The 16,668-nt window shown below is 44.1% G+C and overlaps 1 protein-coding gene across 1 annotated transcript in view; it reads left to right on the forward strand.

Annotated features, from left to right (window-relative positions):
* Positions 1 to 16,668, forward strand: part of LOC311491886 (uncharacterized protein) — a 117,506-nt gene that overhangs the window by 94,667 nt on the left and 6,171 nt on the right. Inside the window, exons 6-18 of the mRNA XM_084549947.1 lie at positions 2,483 to 2,509; positions 2,597 to 2,623; positions 4,982 to 5,008; positions 5,788 to 5,814; positions 10,174 to 10,248; positions 11,535 to 11,651; positions 13,819 to 13,845; positions 13,964 to 13,990; positions 14,106 to 14,159; positions 14,271 to 14,330; positions 14,406 to 14,450; positions 14,566 to 14,643; positions 14,832 to 14,855. Coding sequence (XP_084406073.1) covers positions 2,483 to 2,509; positions 2,597 to 2,623; positions 4,982 to 5,008; positions 5,788 to 5,814; positions 10,174 to 10,248; positions 11,535 to 11,651; positions 13,819 to 13,845; positions 13,964 to 13,990; positions 14,106 to 14,159; positions 14,271 to 14,330; positions 14,406 to 14,450; positions 14,566 to 14,643; positions 14,832 to 14,855 — 615 coding nt within the window. The remainder of the gene's footprint in view (positions 1 to 2,482; positions 2,510 to 2,596; positions 2,624 to 4,981; positions 5,009 to 5,787; positions 5,815 to 10,173; positions 10,249 to 11,534; positions 11,652 to 13,818; positions 13,846 to 13,963; positions 13,991 to 14,105; positions 14,160 to 14,270; positions 14,331 to 14,405; positions 14,451 to 14,565; positions 14,644 to 14,831; positions 14,856 to 16,668) is intronic.

A 16,668-nucleotide genomic window follows, 5' to 3' on the forward strand; every position in this document is an offset into this window, starting at 1 on the left:
GTGCTTCATGTTTTGTTATATATCACAATAAACCATGCTAGCTTATTTTTCTCTTGGTTTCCATATTTTTTTCCTGATGGATTTCAGAACTCATATGTTTTAAAGTTTATTATTATCAGTCATACAGCTTCCTGGACAGCTGAATTGTTGTTTGAAATACTGCTGCTGGTAGCTATAGCAGTTCTTCATTCCACGATGGACGCCAGCAAATAAATCTTTAAATATTTTATAATATATACTACTTCCCAACGTAAGATGTTAAGACTTTAGATACAGGGTTTCATTGCTGAGAATAAACCTTTCACAGGCAACCCTTAACAAAAGGAAAGAAGCACACAACAAATGTGCCCACAGTTCACAGGCCACTATGTCGCTTGTTAGTGGCCATAAATCAGTCTCTTTCGGCTCCGGGTTCAGACTCTGCAGCGGCCGACGAATTCACAACGTTCACCTCGTCTGCTCATCCTGACGAGTCTTGAAGGAGCCAGGCTCTGATAAACGCTCCCAGATGCAGAGATATCCCCACATACGCACACACAGAGACACGCATATAGTGTGAACCGAGCCTCAGCCTATACAGACATCCAGAGACATGAACTCAGGGAGCGGGGGAAACTCAATGGGACATTTGTAGGCTCATTCAGATGTTCACGTCCGCGTGTGACATGTTAAACACAGCATGCTGCATTTAACAGAGCGGTGAAACTGCAACCTGTCTTGTACTGTACGGCACGCACTGAAGTGAATCAGAAGCTTTACATCCTTACTCTTCACACTCCTCTCAACTCTAGACAGTCATGGTGAAATTATTGCCGTCCGATTGGTCCCAGTCATTCTTTCCACCCCTGTCTTGACCACCTACTGCTGATTTCGCAAGGGAATCAAAAAGACACAGCGAGCCTCAAAGAGTTTTCACAGCCCTCGGTATAAATCTCTTTAACGGACCGCATTTCTTTTGACGAGACCACTTACGTTTCTCGACGGTGGTTTATAGCCGCGTCGGCCAATTATGAGACTGAAGCAGAGCAGCTTCACACAATATTCCTTCTCTTCCTTTTCTGTGCGTACTGTCCATCTTTCAAAGAAGGCGGCGATGACACTGTGGTAGGTTCTCACTGCAGGACCTCGGTCCGGATTGCACCTTCGGGACTGTTAAAGCAGGAGATGAAGAGAAAAGCTAAAATTGTGTAAGCTATTCAAGGCAGGAGATGACGACTGTTAATGACGGCTTCCAGTCTGCGAAAGCCACCAAGACTGTAAAGGGTTGAGCAACCCAGGACTCAAGGGACCCTGTAAAAACTGTTAGCTTAACATCAAGTACGGCAATTAGGGAGGAAGTCAACATAAGCCTTTACCACATATATCACATTTAAGTGTTTTTGGAAAGTTTGATCCAAGAGCAAACCGTTTCTTTATGTCTAAGTAGGGATCTAAAGGTTTGCATCTTTTTAAGTGAGTGTCTCTTTGCGGAGGAGGGTCAATAGCCGCCCGCCTGTTTGCACCGGGGTAAACAAAGTGGACAACTCCAACCGCTGTTTCAGCACTTGAGGTTTAATAGGGACTTAACTTTTAACAGCCTGTTGAATTATCTCATCCCCACTAACAGTGGGTGGATGTGCGGTCGCATGGCAGATTAATGCAGCTTTAACAAATCCATCCATCGAGTCGGATTCTGAACCCTAAATACAAAGAAACCACAACAACATGGAAAGTCCTCAATATGTGACGCGCGCACAAAAAAACAAATGGTGCAGGATATACGGACATGCTATTTAAAAAACACTTTCTAACTCTTCCAACTTTTTCATTCATCCGTTCCATGCTAATACAAATGCTTTTCGCTGTCTTTGCTTCAAATGTTTGTCTGCTCCTTTCAAAGCTAAGATGATTTACATTGCACTATGAGAGATAATCGAGACAAGGCCCGACCGTAATGAAATACTAATAAGTCACAGCTGCTTTAGGGATATTTCAGAGAGGGAAGATTGTCTTGCCAGTGGATTTGAAACGGACAGCGTCTTCACAGTGTCTTAATTAGATTCCTGAGTCGCATCAGTAGATTCATCTGAAGACAGGCTTTAAAGGAGTAGTTTTGTATTTTTGGATAAAAGGCTCACATGCTTTCTAGCTGAGCGTTTGATGAAAGGATTGATACCACTCTCATGTCTGTACATTTAATGTGACGCTGGTGACATGAGAATGTTTTTAAGCGTAGCTATATTAAAGGCTGGAAGCAATGGAAACCGCTAGCAGTGGTTGGAGCAGAGGATAAAAAAGCACGAAAAGGATGTGAAAATGGTAAATTGTGCTTTCATAAATTATTCTCACCACAGATTTGAGAGTGGTATCGATGCTTCATATAGTGTAACTCTCAAAAAGCAAGTGGATAAGCGTATTTACCAATTATGCTCCCCACGTATTAAATCATCATCTCCCATCACTTTCTACTTATAATTATTTCTTGTTATTTGCCTTTTAACAGGGTCCACTTGGCATGGATGGGAAACCAGTGAGTATTGTCGCACTCACATTTGCAAAATGTGTTTCAAAGTGGCTGACAATGGTTTAATTTTGTTTTGTTGTTTCCTCCTCTCAGGGTTTACCAGGTCCCAAGGGAAGCCAGGTACACCATCACTCACCTGCACCTGTCTTTGGTTTGGTTTCCTCATAGCATGTATCAATTACAATGCAGCCGCCCCCGTTTAAGGTTTTTTCTAAGTCTGAGTCCAGGTGGGCATTTGGCCTGTATGACAGGTGATGGTTTGCTATATTTCATCAATCATTTTTACTGTCCCTACGGGACCGTTGCAAGTGAGTAAAAACCCCATGGTAGCCGTCTTGTTCCACCTCTTAAGTCATCCCAGCGCTCACGGCCACGGGGGAGTCATGGCTCAACTGAACTGAGTTCTGAAAGCCCCTTCGCGTTCCCATCTATCAACCTCCCCCCCGAAGCCCTGTTGCACCCCAGGCACACCCAGGTGTAGCGTGGAAACAGGCGAAGCAGAGCGAATGGGTTACACATCAATGAGAAAAAGCGAGGGAGAGAATAGAGTTTATAACCTCCAACGGAGGCTCTTTAAAAAGTCATTAACGCACCCTCCGCCCCTCCTTCAGCCCATCTCTGTGGTCGCCGTGCCCACGGGAGAGAGTAGTCATCGGCTGAAATGTAAGCCTCACAGCATAATGAGAGCTGTTTGAACAGTTTCTCTCCAAACACCATTAAACCGTTGCTTCCTGCTAAAAGAAGACCTCAAGCTGGTTCTGTCCTTTAATAGGACTCTCCTCATCACCAAAGATCTGCTGTAAAAACCACAGCAGGTGTGACAGCGTCAAACATGAGGGATCAAGGATGAAAACCAGATGATCAAGGGAGAAAGTTGTGGCACAAAGTGATTGATTTGTGAGTGGACTCAAAAGATCTGGGTTAATCAAACTCGCGTTATAAGGTCCATTACCACCGAGCTGTCTGTTTCTGCGGACGCTGATTTCATACACCGATTTTGATTTAATGGGCCACTCGTCTATTATAAAACTCATCAAAACACGTGGGATTTATTGATTGTGTTCCGTGTGACTTTTTTGCAAACCGTTCCCACTCATTTCCTGCACGCAAATGTGGAGATCGACTCACATAAGTAAATCTATGAATCATCTTAATCCAGACAATCCGACGGGATGACATGGAACTGTTAGATGTACTGTTTTATATTTGCTTCTGGCTTTTCACCAGAGTTTTTTAGAGAAATAGTCCAACCCACATCTCTTATGTAACTACCTCAGACTCCCTTTTAAACAGAATTTAAAAGAAAGTTTGGTGGGTTTTAGCAGTTCTTGGATGCAAAGAGCACATAGTCTATACTGGCTCATAAAGGCTGATAGATAACCAGCTAATTAGAATAATCCCCAGTGATACATACACACCTAAACGTGTCAGTCACACTGTATGTACACTGCCACTTGAATTAAAATAAACCAGCTCTTCTCTCCGGACTGAAGGAGTGAGCAGTGAGTGAAGGAGATGCTGCTGCTGCTGCTTGCTGTCATCATGTGGTCATTCAGCATTGTGCTTCTGAACATAATAAGAGCTCTGGTTTAGACAAGTCGGCTGCCACGGGGAGATGATAGTGAAATAGAGTACATATTAGAGCAGAATCCTTCGAGGTGTGCCAGACTTTGAGGCAGAGGGCTAAAAAAAAAAGAAAAAAAAAGCGAGTGGAAAGATGAGCAGAGAATAGAAACATAAAGAACATAAATGGTGACTGAGCTAAAAGAGGCAAGATCTGCCCACTTTTAGAGAAAATGTGGCTGAGATCAGACCGTGGCTGGGGGCAGGATTCCACGTCCTCTTTTTTTTTTTTTCTGTATGTTGCAGCCACAGACAGCCTGTAGTCAGATTGCGGTTTGCGGCGCCTCCGCATTTGGCGTCCTTGTGCCACTCGTCAGCAGTGGACGGACCGAGACAGGCAGACACAAAGAAGTAACAAGGGCACACCAGAGACACGCCAGCAGGGATTAGCTCATCTGTGGGCCCGGTGTTTAGAAGATGATGTCAAATTGTTCGATGCGAAGCGAGGCTGTGCATCAGTCTCTCACATACAGTGTGAGGGTCTATGTTTGGAAGCCTGTGTTTTTAGTTAGTGTACATAACATTCCTCATCTCAAGAGGTTCTCTCTGACAAAGAGGAACAAAGGAACACTTTGCCCTTTCAGTTTTATCGCTCCAGTTTTTATCTCTCGAAGAGAAATCTTAAAAGGCCTTACAAGCTCGTGTCATACAGTCCTCTTATTTTGAAATATGCTCAGAAGACATGGGATTGAGCAATCTCAGCGCCATAACTGTATTAAGTGGTTGCCTTAAAGTTTGATTGAATGCTCCCTTCTCAAGTCCAGTTGAGGATTCATTGTTCTGTGATATACGTTGCTCCTATGAGAACTGATTTATCTTGACCAACTGTCTCTCATTATGTCCTCCCTCCTACAGGGACCAGCCGGACCCAAAGGAGAAAAGGTATGCTTCAATGCCCCCGCCGGACACGTCTCCCCACTGAATTGATATATGTCCCGCGTTAATTTATAGGCGGACACCTTCGGGACGACAAGCGCGATCACACTTTGCACGCGCCACTCCCATGTTCACGTTCGTCAAACGAGCCATAGATTACGCGCAGCTACAGTATGTGGGAGCTCGTACGTCTCGGCACATTCTCACGTCAAGGCGCTAAGCAGGTTTACAGGCCTTCCGCAGAGCTCGATGATAGCCAGATGTTTTTACGCTCTGTGAACCTCTGCCCAGCTTAAGATGTCAGAGGCCGTAAGAGGTGTAGTAGCTGGCAGGGGAGGCTCGACATGTGGGCTTTGGTGTCCGCACTGATGGGCTAACTTTTTGTGTGTGTGTACGTTTTTACGCAGTAAACAGCATCTCTCAGATCTGATTAGTCTGATGGATGATGCTAAAGTTAGGAAAACTCTTCCCGTCTCCCTTCGGTGCGCGAACTCTAAATCCTCATCAGAGACCTGACAATCCTTAGCGTGTGCCCTTCTAGTTTTACTCAACTGATCTAGTGATTATGGCCTATCAAAAGATTTAAACCGCAAGCGTCAACATCCTGACATCCATGCCTCGGGGAGAGATAACCTTTGAGTCACTTCCTTCCCGTAAACAAATATTCATTTTTTTAACCCGTCTGTCACAGCTTCTGTTCAGTAGCTGCTAGATGAGACTGATCCTGTGTACATACGCAGTTTTAACAACGACTGACAATTGTTATTTTCCTGTTTTTCCCTCAGGGTGACCAAGGAGACGTTGGGCCAAGGGTGAGTCGCGTTTTCTGTCTGTGAAGCTTAAGAAGATGTTTTTGGCTGTTACATGCACGTTTTAGAAGTCGACTAAGGAGAAAGGATGTATTTTAACCACGTTTTATTCTCCGAACATTTTAAAAATCTTCCTTCCAGCATTTGTTCGTCCTCGATTGTGCCTGAGTCTGTGTCAGTTTCCTTCTCCCATTCTTTAGGTCAGCAGTTTTCCTTTGAGTCTTTTTAAGGAAAGGAATTTTATTTGAACTATGATGGAAACAAAACGGCTTTGGCTTCACATCACAATAACCTAGGAATCCCATCACTGCAGGTTTTAACTACAAGTTTTATATTGAGAGAATCAAAATTTAAACAGCACATCCACCAAAGAGTCAAAGGTCACGATCATATGCTATGATCCAGCAGTAAAATTAAAACCACACTCGAGTCTCCTCTGAGATGACAAGACTCTAAGAAGCTACTGCACTCTTCCAAGAAACAATATGGCACGTATCTCCCATTAAAACCACAACCCGTCATTTTTAGATTCTGGTTTTTGCTTGGATGAAACAAATGAGATGAGCATGTTAACTTGTGCGCTACTTAGGGTTTTTCGATTTTGCGACTTTAAGTAGGAGCAGGCCTTGCTGTTTCTCTAGTTACCTTTCTTTGTCCTTAGCTAACAGGCTGTAGCTTCATAATTAGTATGCAAACCAAACAAGCAGTGTCACATATATCCCAAGTGGCTTAATTCATCCATTCATTCACCCACAGACACACAAATGCAATCATACTTCTGTTGAACATTTGCTGTATGTGGCAAGAATCGGTGCACCTTGATTCAGAAGTGCCTTGCGTGTATTTCAGAGAGAAAGGAAAAGGGCCAGACAGAGTAACATACCATCCCAAATTACGAATCAAAGTCCAGGAAGACAGAAATTTACATTCTTTGCCGTGATTATAGCATCTGAAAACTGCTCATCAGTTCCTTGTTATCGCTCTAGGTGAACAATGTGGACATACAAGGAGAAAAGCATGAACAATAAAACTCCATTTTTGGGCTGTGCACACAACCTTCAACACATAAACGCAGATTCTCAATAAGAAGAAAAGAAAAGTGAGTTTACCCTGTGCGGTTTCCCCAGCAGACTACGTTAGTCACGCTCCTGTGATGAGGTTTAAGTTGCCCACATCTCCAAAGCCAGAGAATAGAAAATGATGTTAAAGATGCTGGAAATACTTAAACCTCAGCATCAAAACTGGTCGGGACAGCGTGCCAAAGCTACAATCTAGTCTCACCAAAACTACGGTTTTGGTACATTACAGGGGAAAAGTCACTCTGCATCTGGACCATGTTGTGAGTGGTGTCTTTTTCATGTGATATCATTCCACCCGCCATGAGATCTGTGTAATTATCTCTCAGTCTCATTCAGTGTGGTTTGAAAATAAAGCCCCCTGCGCTTTACATGGTGACTGGTCTGGATTCTCGAAATTCCCCATGAATCCTGCATGTTTTTGTAGTTTTGTTATGTTTAGGATAGAACATGAGCTCAGGTCACTTCTGCACATAAAAGTGCAAATAAATAAAAGTCGGGGCGGAGTACTGAGGGAATCTGCATTGGTTAGGGTTTCACTCCAAACATCCAAACCTCCGTCATTTACACATTTTATCAGTTTTTTTCCATATCTCACAAGATGCCATTTTGAAAGGAAATCAATGGTTAAAATGGTTAAAAAATAATAAGAAAGTTAATCTGGAACTTATTTTGCACATATTTTTCACAATTGAACCATTAAGAAATAACTTTATCCAATAAATTTGAGTTGCAACCCTGAATAAATCTGGATGCTACATTTGCGAAGTGATTATTTATGCAGCAGGTTGTGTGTTGTGGCAAACTAAAATGCTAAAATGTCCAAATGTCCCTGATGTTTCTTTTCTAAACATGTGCAGAGTTCTCAATTAACCCACTTGATTGTCATTATTCATAATATTTCTGTTTGTTATCCACATAAGGGGGCTGTAAATACTTGTGCTTGACATGTAAATTTAATTTCCCTTTTGGCAGTGGCCAGTTTTATGAGTTCCAAACTCTCACTGTGAGCCACTTGAACTTTTCAAAATACTCACGCATAACACATTCATGAAACTTCGGATCCTGACAGGCTCGAGGCATTTCTGAGCAACTTTTCTTCATTATCACCACCATATTTTAACTAACACGCAGCGGACTACACGATATGGTATAATAATTACAGAGTGGATGTGTAGTCATACATCTTCTAAGAGCTGGACCATGACAATATTGGCATAGCACAGCGCGTTAGAGTGCTGGAATGAAGCCGCTATTGTTTTATAGCGGAGCGCAAATGGAGTGTAAATTTGACAGGCCTGCCCGGTGCAACAATATTTATGATGCGGTTCAGAAACATTACAGGAATTCCTGATTCCTATCAAGCCCTAAGCTGTTTGATTTCCGTGCTTATCCTTTTAGAATTTGAGGTAATAGCTTGAGCAAAAATTAGATCTTTTTGGCATTCTGCATTACATAGTTCTTCCAAATGGTAAATATTGCACTTGGCCGAGGCTTCTGCAGCTTTGATGTCCTTGGATAAGTCTGCCTCCCCAAAAACCTCAGAGTATCGCTTAGAGACACAAGCTTGGTTCAAAACAAACCCTTCAGCTCCTAGCTACTGTAGTTGTGAATGAGGTTTGGCCCTCCTAGAATACATTTTCAAAGATATAGTTAGCTATTAATCAAAGCTTCTTCTGGGCCGCTGAGGCTGAGCTGCTATAAGGCGGTATTAGGTGGCTGGAGGTATTGTTCCAGTACATTAGCTCAGTTATCACCTCGCCCCGCTCTCAACACTGTACGCTGCTTAACCTCTCGACTTTACGAGAGGATGAGATGTGAAAACAGGAAGCAGCCATGAATCTCTGTCAACCTGTGACTTCCTGTCAATCCATCATTTCCAGTGCTTTTGTCAGGTTGAGTCTGGCCCCGGGACGCATTACAAATGCAGGATAACGGGGGTATTAAAACAAAATCAGATGTTATCGAGCCTCCGAAAACCTGGCGACAAAAGGTCATGTTTAGTGTTCTTTCTCTAAAGTAGCTTTTACTGAACGCAACATCCATCCATACAGAGGACATTATTGCTGCATGTTTAGCTTTGTCTGGGGGCTGTTTGGAAAGACAAGCCATGATGGGAGTTTCATCCCCAGCCAAATCCTCCTTCATCCTCCCCCAGAGCCACTACAAAAAGTGATAAGACAAGACTCTGAGGTTGGAAGGCTGTTTGCCTTGGTATTAGCCTAAGGTCTGATGAGAATGAGATAAAGAGGAAACAGTCTATTCTCTTATGAGATGCTTAAGGAGCTTGCGCGTATGTGGTCTTCATGGCAGGAACCGTGCAAATGAGTGAATGTGACAGTGGGTAGAGAGGCAAAGTATAGGCAAAGACAGGAGGAGGAGCGGTCTGCAGTGCTGGAAAAACCTCAGCCATCCAGCACTCACCGCAGCCAGTTAACTGAAACCCCTCCAGCCGACTGGCAGCTCCACTTCTTTCTCACACTCAGATCTTCTCCGCATCCCATCCTTCCCTCCTTCCCTCCTTTCCGTTTGCTTTTGAGGGAACTCAACCAGAGAAGCACCGTGGCGCTCCACAAACTCTGCTCCTTTCAGCTTGACGGACAATCAACACATTTACTGTCTGCTGGCTGGGAAGAGCCGAGCCACTTCTGTTTGGTTTGGTCGCAAAGGGAAAGATGGGAAGGCACTAAAGGGAACATGCACTCACAATTAAATATGCGTTTGAAAGGAAGACCAAGATGCCATTTTTGAAATGGCAAAGAGGGCGTTTGCTGAGCCGCACTTATAGGTTTAATGAAATGTCTCTCTGTATGCAGACGATGCATTTTTATATGCATTCAATCTGCACGATTTAGAAATGCCTGTGTCTTGTCAAATATTTGGATATGCATTTCAGCTATACTAACTATGCTAGGATGTTAAACATTCCCTTTGTCACTCCTCTCTTCAGGGTCCTGACTACCCACGTGGTCTGTACAGTAATCAGATTCTTGCCAAGGTTTGTCCCTCCTAGAGAACTGGTCCTCCGTGCTCCCAGCAGCCACCGCTCTCCTATAGGCTGCTGATCTATCACTATCCCTGCAGAAAGAGGAGTAAAAACAACCCTCTATCTCTCTTTCTCTCTCTGTTTGTCCTTTGCCTTGCAGCTGCTGCAGTTGTCTTCCTCCCCTCTGGACTTTTAGTTTTCCTTACTCATTTATCTTTGTCTCCTCTCCCTCTAATTTCAGTCCATGTCCTCTCCTCTTTCTTTCTTTGTTTGTACCCTTTCTTGGCATTCTCCTCTTAGATGGTCTTCCCTCGATATGACCACAGCTTTATCTCCGGAGAGCAGTCCACCAGCTTTCAGAGACGCTTTCTGAAGGTAGACCACAACTAAAAGGCATGTGTGCTTCTCTTTAACACTTTTAACCGGCCTTTTCTTTTTCACGTACTGACCTCCCTTCTTTTTACACTTTTCACCCTTCCCAGTCATGTTGTGTTGAGTTTTTTTCCAAATTCATTTTTGTTTTTCCATCTTTAACCGGGTTGTTTACTGTCTTTACCGCGGCCGACTAAGAGAAATTGTTTGTTGAGGAAGAAAAATTCAAACAATTCAGAAAATATCTTGGAAAATGAAGCACACACACGCGTTGGGGAGGCTCAAGAAATGCGTGCTTCTCATTACAAGGGGAATAAACAAAGTTTATGTGTTGGTGACAGCTCCCATCTGCATAATAGAGCGAAAGTAATTATTGGCGTAATGAAATAAGCCTTCAGTCTGCTATAAGGTCTTGGTGATGTGATCGTTATGGAAGGCGCCATGTTCCTGGCCTCAACAAAGAGAAACCATAACGCACAGTATGTCTGTAGAGACTACAGGGTGTCATCGTGTGACTGTAGAGACAAAAATGATTGTATGTTGTCTTCATCGGTCTTCAGAAAGACAAGACACATTTAGTCCAGTTACTAAACATTTTTAATGTAGAAAACTGAAAGTAATTGGCCATATTTACTGTTAACAGTGTTTCTTGTTTGAGTGCACGTTTGTCAGCATGGGTGTGTTTCTCTGCGACTAAATATCAGTTTGATTCGTTTAAAGTCCCCATATATAACATAAAAAAGTTAGGATTTAAGCTTTTCTGTGCATTATGTTGATCACCTTTGCTCATAGCAAGAAACCCGCAGATAATTATCACCCAACTCTCCAGCTTCCCATAACTCTGCAGAACTTTTGCTTTAGCCAAAATGTATTGTTTTAATCAGCACTGCTCTCGTCAGCATCGATTCGGGCAGTTATTACAGCAAAGTAAAAAAAGTTTTAAAGAATGTTTTCAGAGACACTTTTCTCAGGAGATTCATTCATCAAACGAACAAATGAAATGAATACAGTACTGATTCCTAATATGTTTGCCATGTAGCGTGATAATGTCCATGTGCTTATTTCTGCTGTCACTTAACAAATCAGTTAATGCAGGTTTGATGAGTGTACTCTTTTAATATATCTTAAATCAAATGTTCGTGGGTTTGCTTAAGAAATTTAGATTTTTTTTTATTCGAAACCACAAGATGTTTTTCCAGCAGAAAATAAAACCATTTGGTTCAAAATTATATATTTGTCTTTTCTGTGGATAATTTTTTTCCCTCTCATCCATTTTTTTCCCTCCTCAGGGTGATCAAGGCCAAGCCGGACCTGCTGGTCCTCCCGGTCCCCCTGGTCCCCCTGGTCCCCGTGGCCCCCCTGGGAACACCGGCAAGGATGGACCTCGCGGCCCTGCTGGAGAGCCAGTAAGAGCATCCCCTCATCCGTCAGAGTTTCAAGTGTTTACTGGCTACACGAAGTGAAGCACCCACACACAAACACACCGCTACTCTCCTCCTCCATCACGCTGCCTTTAGCCTCACCGGCTAAACTAAGGTTACACCACAGAGAATGCAGTCATCTAACACCTCCGCCATCAGGGGTGCTCCAGTTGCACGCTCAACCTCAAGAGTGTGACGAATTGCAAATTGCATTTATGTGTGTATGTATCCTGTATGTGAATGTGTATACAAACTATATTAAGGGGGTAAGGGTCTGCACAGTAAATTGCAGTGAACCCGTACTGTCATTCTTCCGGGTTTGCCAGCGAGTTGTGGCTTACCTAAAAAACTCCCAGAATAGCAACTCTACTCCTGGCCTCATCTGTTTTGTGTAAGTCAGTGGCCACAAAGTTCTCCAACACCCCCCCCCATACTCCTACCCTCCTACCCTCCTACCACAACTGTGTCACTGTGCACGCTGAAACAGATATGGCACTGCGGCGAGTTCATGGCCAGTTTGCCGGTCTCAACAATACAATAGTGCGCTCCCTGCTCGAGGCGGTTTTTGTTTCTCAAAATTAACTTTCTTCTTCCCAGAGTTTAGTTGATATGCAGTGGCAGCTTTAAGCTGTGGTTATTGGATTGAAGAGAGAGAAAGAAGGTAATTTCTGTTTATCTAAGTGAAGAAATAAATGCTATGTACAGTAGGGGATTCAAGTAAAAAATGTTGGGTTCAGTGCGGGTGACTTGAGAGCTTATGCTGAACCAACAACGGAGAGGGCCAGCACAGCTCAGAAAAGGACTGAAAACAGACGGGTTGAGGAAAAGGGGCCTGCCTTGTAACCTAGTCGATTGCAAATGTGCTCTTCTAGTTGATTAAAGGCGTTGCAAAACCCAAAACAGCAAAACAAAGCAGAGTGGCACAGAGTGCCGCTCCATGTTGTGGGCAGATGTCTGAGTGGGCCGAGCAGGAGAAAGTGAGCAGGCCTGCCAGCATGGGTGTCTTCAGACCATGTCGCTGATGTGGAAAGAAGTAAATGAACTGCTCCACATCCGTCCCTCTCTGTGCTCAGGATAAAAGTACTGCTAGAAATGATTTGCAACGGTCATTTGTTTCCCGCTGCTGGGAGGGAAAGATCAAAAGCCGGGGAGGTAAGAGAGGTTAGGAGAGAGGTTAGAAAAGAGGTGAAAAGGCTGCTGGAGGATGGAAGTAGGAGAGGACCGGAGGATCAGGAGGATGACAGTTTGTATGTGCAGACAGAGAGCAAGAGGACGAAAACCAGCTGGAAGACATCTAAGTAGCTTCTGGACGTTATTTTAAAATATGGGGGCCAAGCGGAAGGCTAACAACCTCCAATTTATATCATGCATTTATTACAGTGCACTGAACGATCGAGTAAACACAACTACATGATAGCGGAGAGCCTGTGCGGGAGGGAAAGCAAGTAGGGCGACTGAGGGCTCTTGCACAAGATCCCACTGAGCCGTCTCTGCCATGGATGACTTCATCGCAGATGTTTAGCTCCTCCGAGCACACGTCCACCTGGCCCTGACTAACAGCCGCAATAGATCTGTTTACCTAAATAAGCCAAATCGCTGATGGACGCACGCCAGAGACCAAAACTTGAAATACTCCTGTTTCTGTTTGATGGGGCTGTGGCTTATCTCTCATCGTACCCAGACTGAAGTTCATATTCATCTCCTGCCAACTGTTGATGGAGAAAGGCTTTAGTACGAGTGGGTGACAAATTAAAGGCATTGTTTTAAAATAGTGAAGAGCCACCTTGCATCATAACAATACATCACCGGTTCAGATGATGTTGATGATTGTGAACAACGCTGGCCGGCATGTAGCTCCTGAACGGCTCATATTTGTTCAGCTGGATCGAGGTACGTTTACGGGAAAGGCCATAGCATAAAATTCATACTGACCGGTTGTAGCCTGCGGTGAAGCATCTGTCACCTATTTGTTATATTTCTTGGGTAATGTATTCAGTTTTTCCTTTAATTCCCCACCCAACTCCAAGGACTCCAGCTCAGTGGAGTGCCCGCGCCTTCATGCGGCTTATTGAACAATGACATCTAGTGGCCAGAGTGGTTTGAAGCAAATGTAGTTGAGCGCATCAATAAGTGTCTCCTCTGTCCTCCTCAGGGTTTTCCAGGTCGTGATGGCGTTGAGGTGAGCGTGCGTCACACACAGTTCCTGAGTTATTCCCAACTCAATGAATATAGCTTTGTCTTCATAAATAACTACAAATCAATTAATTGTGGTGACCAAATATATCATTCTTCCTCAGGGGTCACAAGGATTACCAGGCAAGCCGGTAAGATTGTTAATAGATTATTGATCTCGACTCAATTTCCTACAGCAATTTGTCTGTACAAAATGTAGTGCAGAAGGTAACTGTTTACATTTATTATCTTTTTCTGGACTGACAGGGAGAAGATGGTGAGCCAGGCTATCCAGGACCACAGGGTCCTCCAGGGACGAAGGTACGGCCGAGCTTTCTTTTACTTGGCAGCTCTCTGGTCACCGGCACGCATGATTTTGAATGTATTTCTTGTCACGCCCTGACCCGGCATGTTTATTGTTTGATGCAACAGGGTGAGCCAGGCTTTGGACAAAAAGGAGAGAGAGGCTCAGATGGATTTCCAGGCTCCAAGGTAAGAGACAAACCTGAAAAATGGACTCTCACCTTTTTCATATAAGCTGTTTAACATCGATACGGCCTCACACAGGGTGACAAAGGAGAAGCAGGAGAGCAAGGACAACAGGGACCCATGGTGTGTATTAATTCTAAAGTTTAACCCCCGTAATCATCTTATTGTTTTGAGGACTTGCCTTGTGATTATCCTCTGTGTGCAATTTCTCATTGATTCATTCATGTCTCTGGCTCAGGGTTATCCTGGCGAGAAAGGCGTCCCAGGCTCCTCAGACATCGCTGACTTCAATCGGAAGCTTCTAGACGCTTTCCAGGTGAGTGATGTTAAAGTGTCAGTGAGACCGCACTTTAAAAGTAGCATCGTAAATTTCCACCAGGCATCTGTTATCGAATCAAACGTACCCTCAAACCAGATCAGAAATGGAAGCGTGGTAAGGAACGCGTCTGGATTGTTTCATCCCGAAACCGCAAAACTGAACATGTCGCCGTTTCTTTCTGACAGGCCATCAAAACCATCAGCGTCTCGGTAATCTGCTGCCGTTGCTGCATGCTTTTTGGGTTTTTTTCTCCGGCCGTGTGATGAGTAACTAACACCAATACACGGATTGCATAACCTTGTGTGGATCCCACCTGCTTCAACCACGAGACCGGTGTGTTTTTGTAGATGCCCTCTACCCAGAGCGTGAGACTTTCAGATGTATTGGATGTCACTCCAGGGGCCACATCTAAAGCGCATTACTGAACGTCCCTGGTCGAGCAGTCCACCAGGCTCTCTTGTGTATTCATTTGGGATGAAATGCACAGCCTCAGAAAATGCAGCACAGCTGTTCTTGTTCTATCAGATAACATGAAGCCAAAGGAGACATGCTTAATCATGCAGAAAAATCAACAGCCTTTGTTGCATTGTTTCAGAGTGTGTTCTCATGCTATGTATCTGTATGTGGCTGAAACTTGCTATAGGCCAGCGTGGTGTGTTTTGTGTTTTGTATTTGTTTTGCCCCACATAACTTCGCTCATGCACAATGGGAATGCTTCGGAATGAATGGCAGGAGAACTCCTCATTGCTGACACAGTCTCACATCCATCTCCTCGTGCACAGGCCCCCTTTGATCCTAACATGCATTGTGGTAAATGCTGCAGATGGCTATCTCTGCAGTGGAGTGTGCATTTGATTTAAAACCACCATGAACCACGTCTGCTTTTACCCGATCTGAAACGGACTCCTGCGTGCGACGCCGCGGACAGCAGCGTGAGGCGGTCACGAAGGCGTCAGTGCAAACATGAACCTGAGATCTTATCCGAAGCTTCTTGCCTATGTAGATCAGCCGGAGTGAAATCACACGCAGGGTCTCGGCTGGAGTTGTAAATCTGCATATCCGTGGGACAAGGAATTCTCATTGGCCACCCAGCTTGTGTGTTTATCGATTCACTTGTTTGTGTGAAACGCAGCAGAGTGAAATGTTAGGTGATGATGAATTTGTTTTAAAACTGCGCCGAAACTGGTTGTTTGTCACCATCGTTCATTTTACAGCTTTGTGTATAATTATTTGCACGAACGGGCTTCGCTATTTCATCTGAAATATCTCAGATCAAATGCCTGCTCGTAAACATCGACTAGTTTGCACGGCTTTAAAAGAGAACAAACAAAAAAGTCCCAAATTGCGAGGAAAAAAAAGGGGGAGGGGATCAACATGTACACCTCTGGGAGGCAACATAGTTTCCCTTTTTATTTCTTCAAGATGGCCGAGGCCGTCGGAGGGACTCGAACAAGTGTAACATTGTGGATGTGGAGATGAGGGAGCGTGATTTCAGAGAGCTGTCACTCGTTGCAGGCTGCGTGGGATGAACGTGGGATGGACATGGCACGCATGTGCACGCTATTCTTCCTCCATCGTTACAGAAAGTCACATGGGCCTTCTGTTTCCCCTCTTTTTTTTGTCCAGCGGCCTCATCCTGCATCAAAACAATCAACAGAATGGAAAATGATGCCAAACTATTGTGCAGCCCAAACCACATTCAGCACTGTTTTACAATCTCCGTAAGATAAAATTGCTTCAAGTTGCTTGTGATCAGCAGACAGAGTAATGGAAGAGGCCATCAGCTTTGTTTACTGGCGTTTGTCTGTTGTGAAATATACTGTTTTGCGCTGACCCCGGTTCAAGCCATTGTGACGAGTTCCCAGTTTTTTTTTTCCTCACTGCGATAAACAGTGAAAGTAAACAGCTACGTCTGTGTGACTGTCTGTACGTGACGGGCTGAATTAAAGCAGCTATAGTGCGATCATGACTACACAGAGAAAAGCCATCCTCGGCTCCACAGAGCTTTATAGCTGCCTCCAG

This window comes from Chelon labrosus (genome assembly GCF_963514085.1).
Source record: "Chelon labrosus genome assembly, chromosome: 8".
NCBI classification, from domain to species: domain Eukaryota; kingdom Metazoa; phylum Chordata; class Actinopteri; order Mugiliformes; family Mugilidae; genus Chelon; species Chelon labrosus.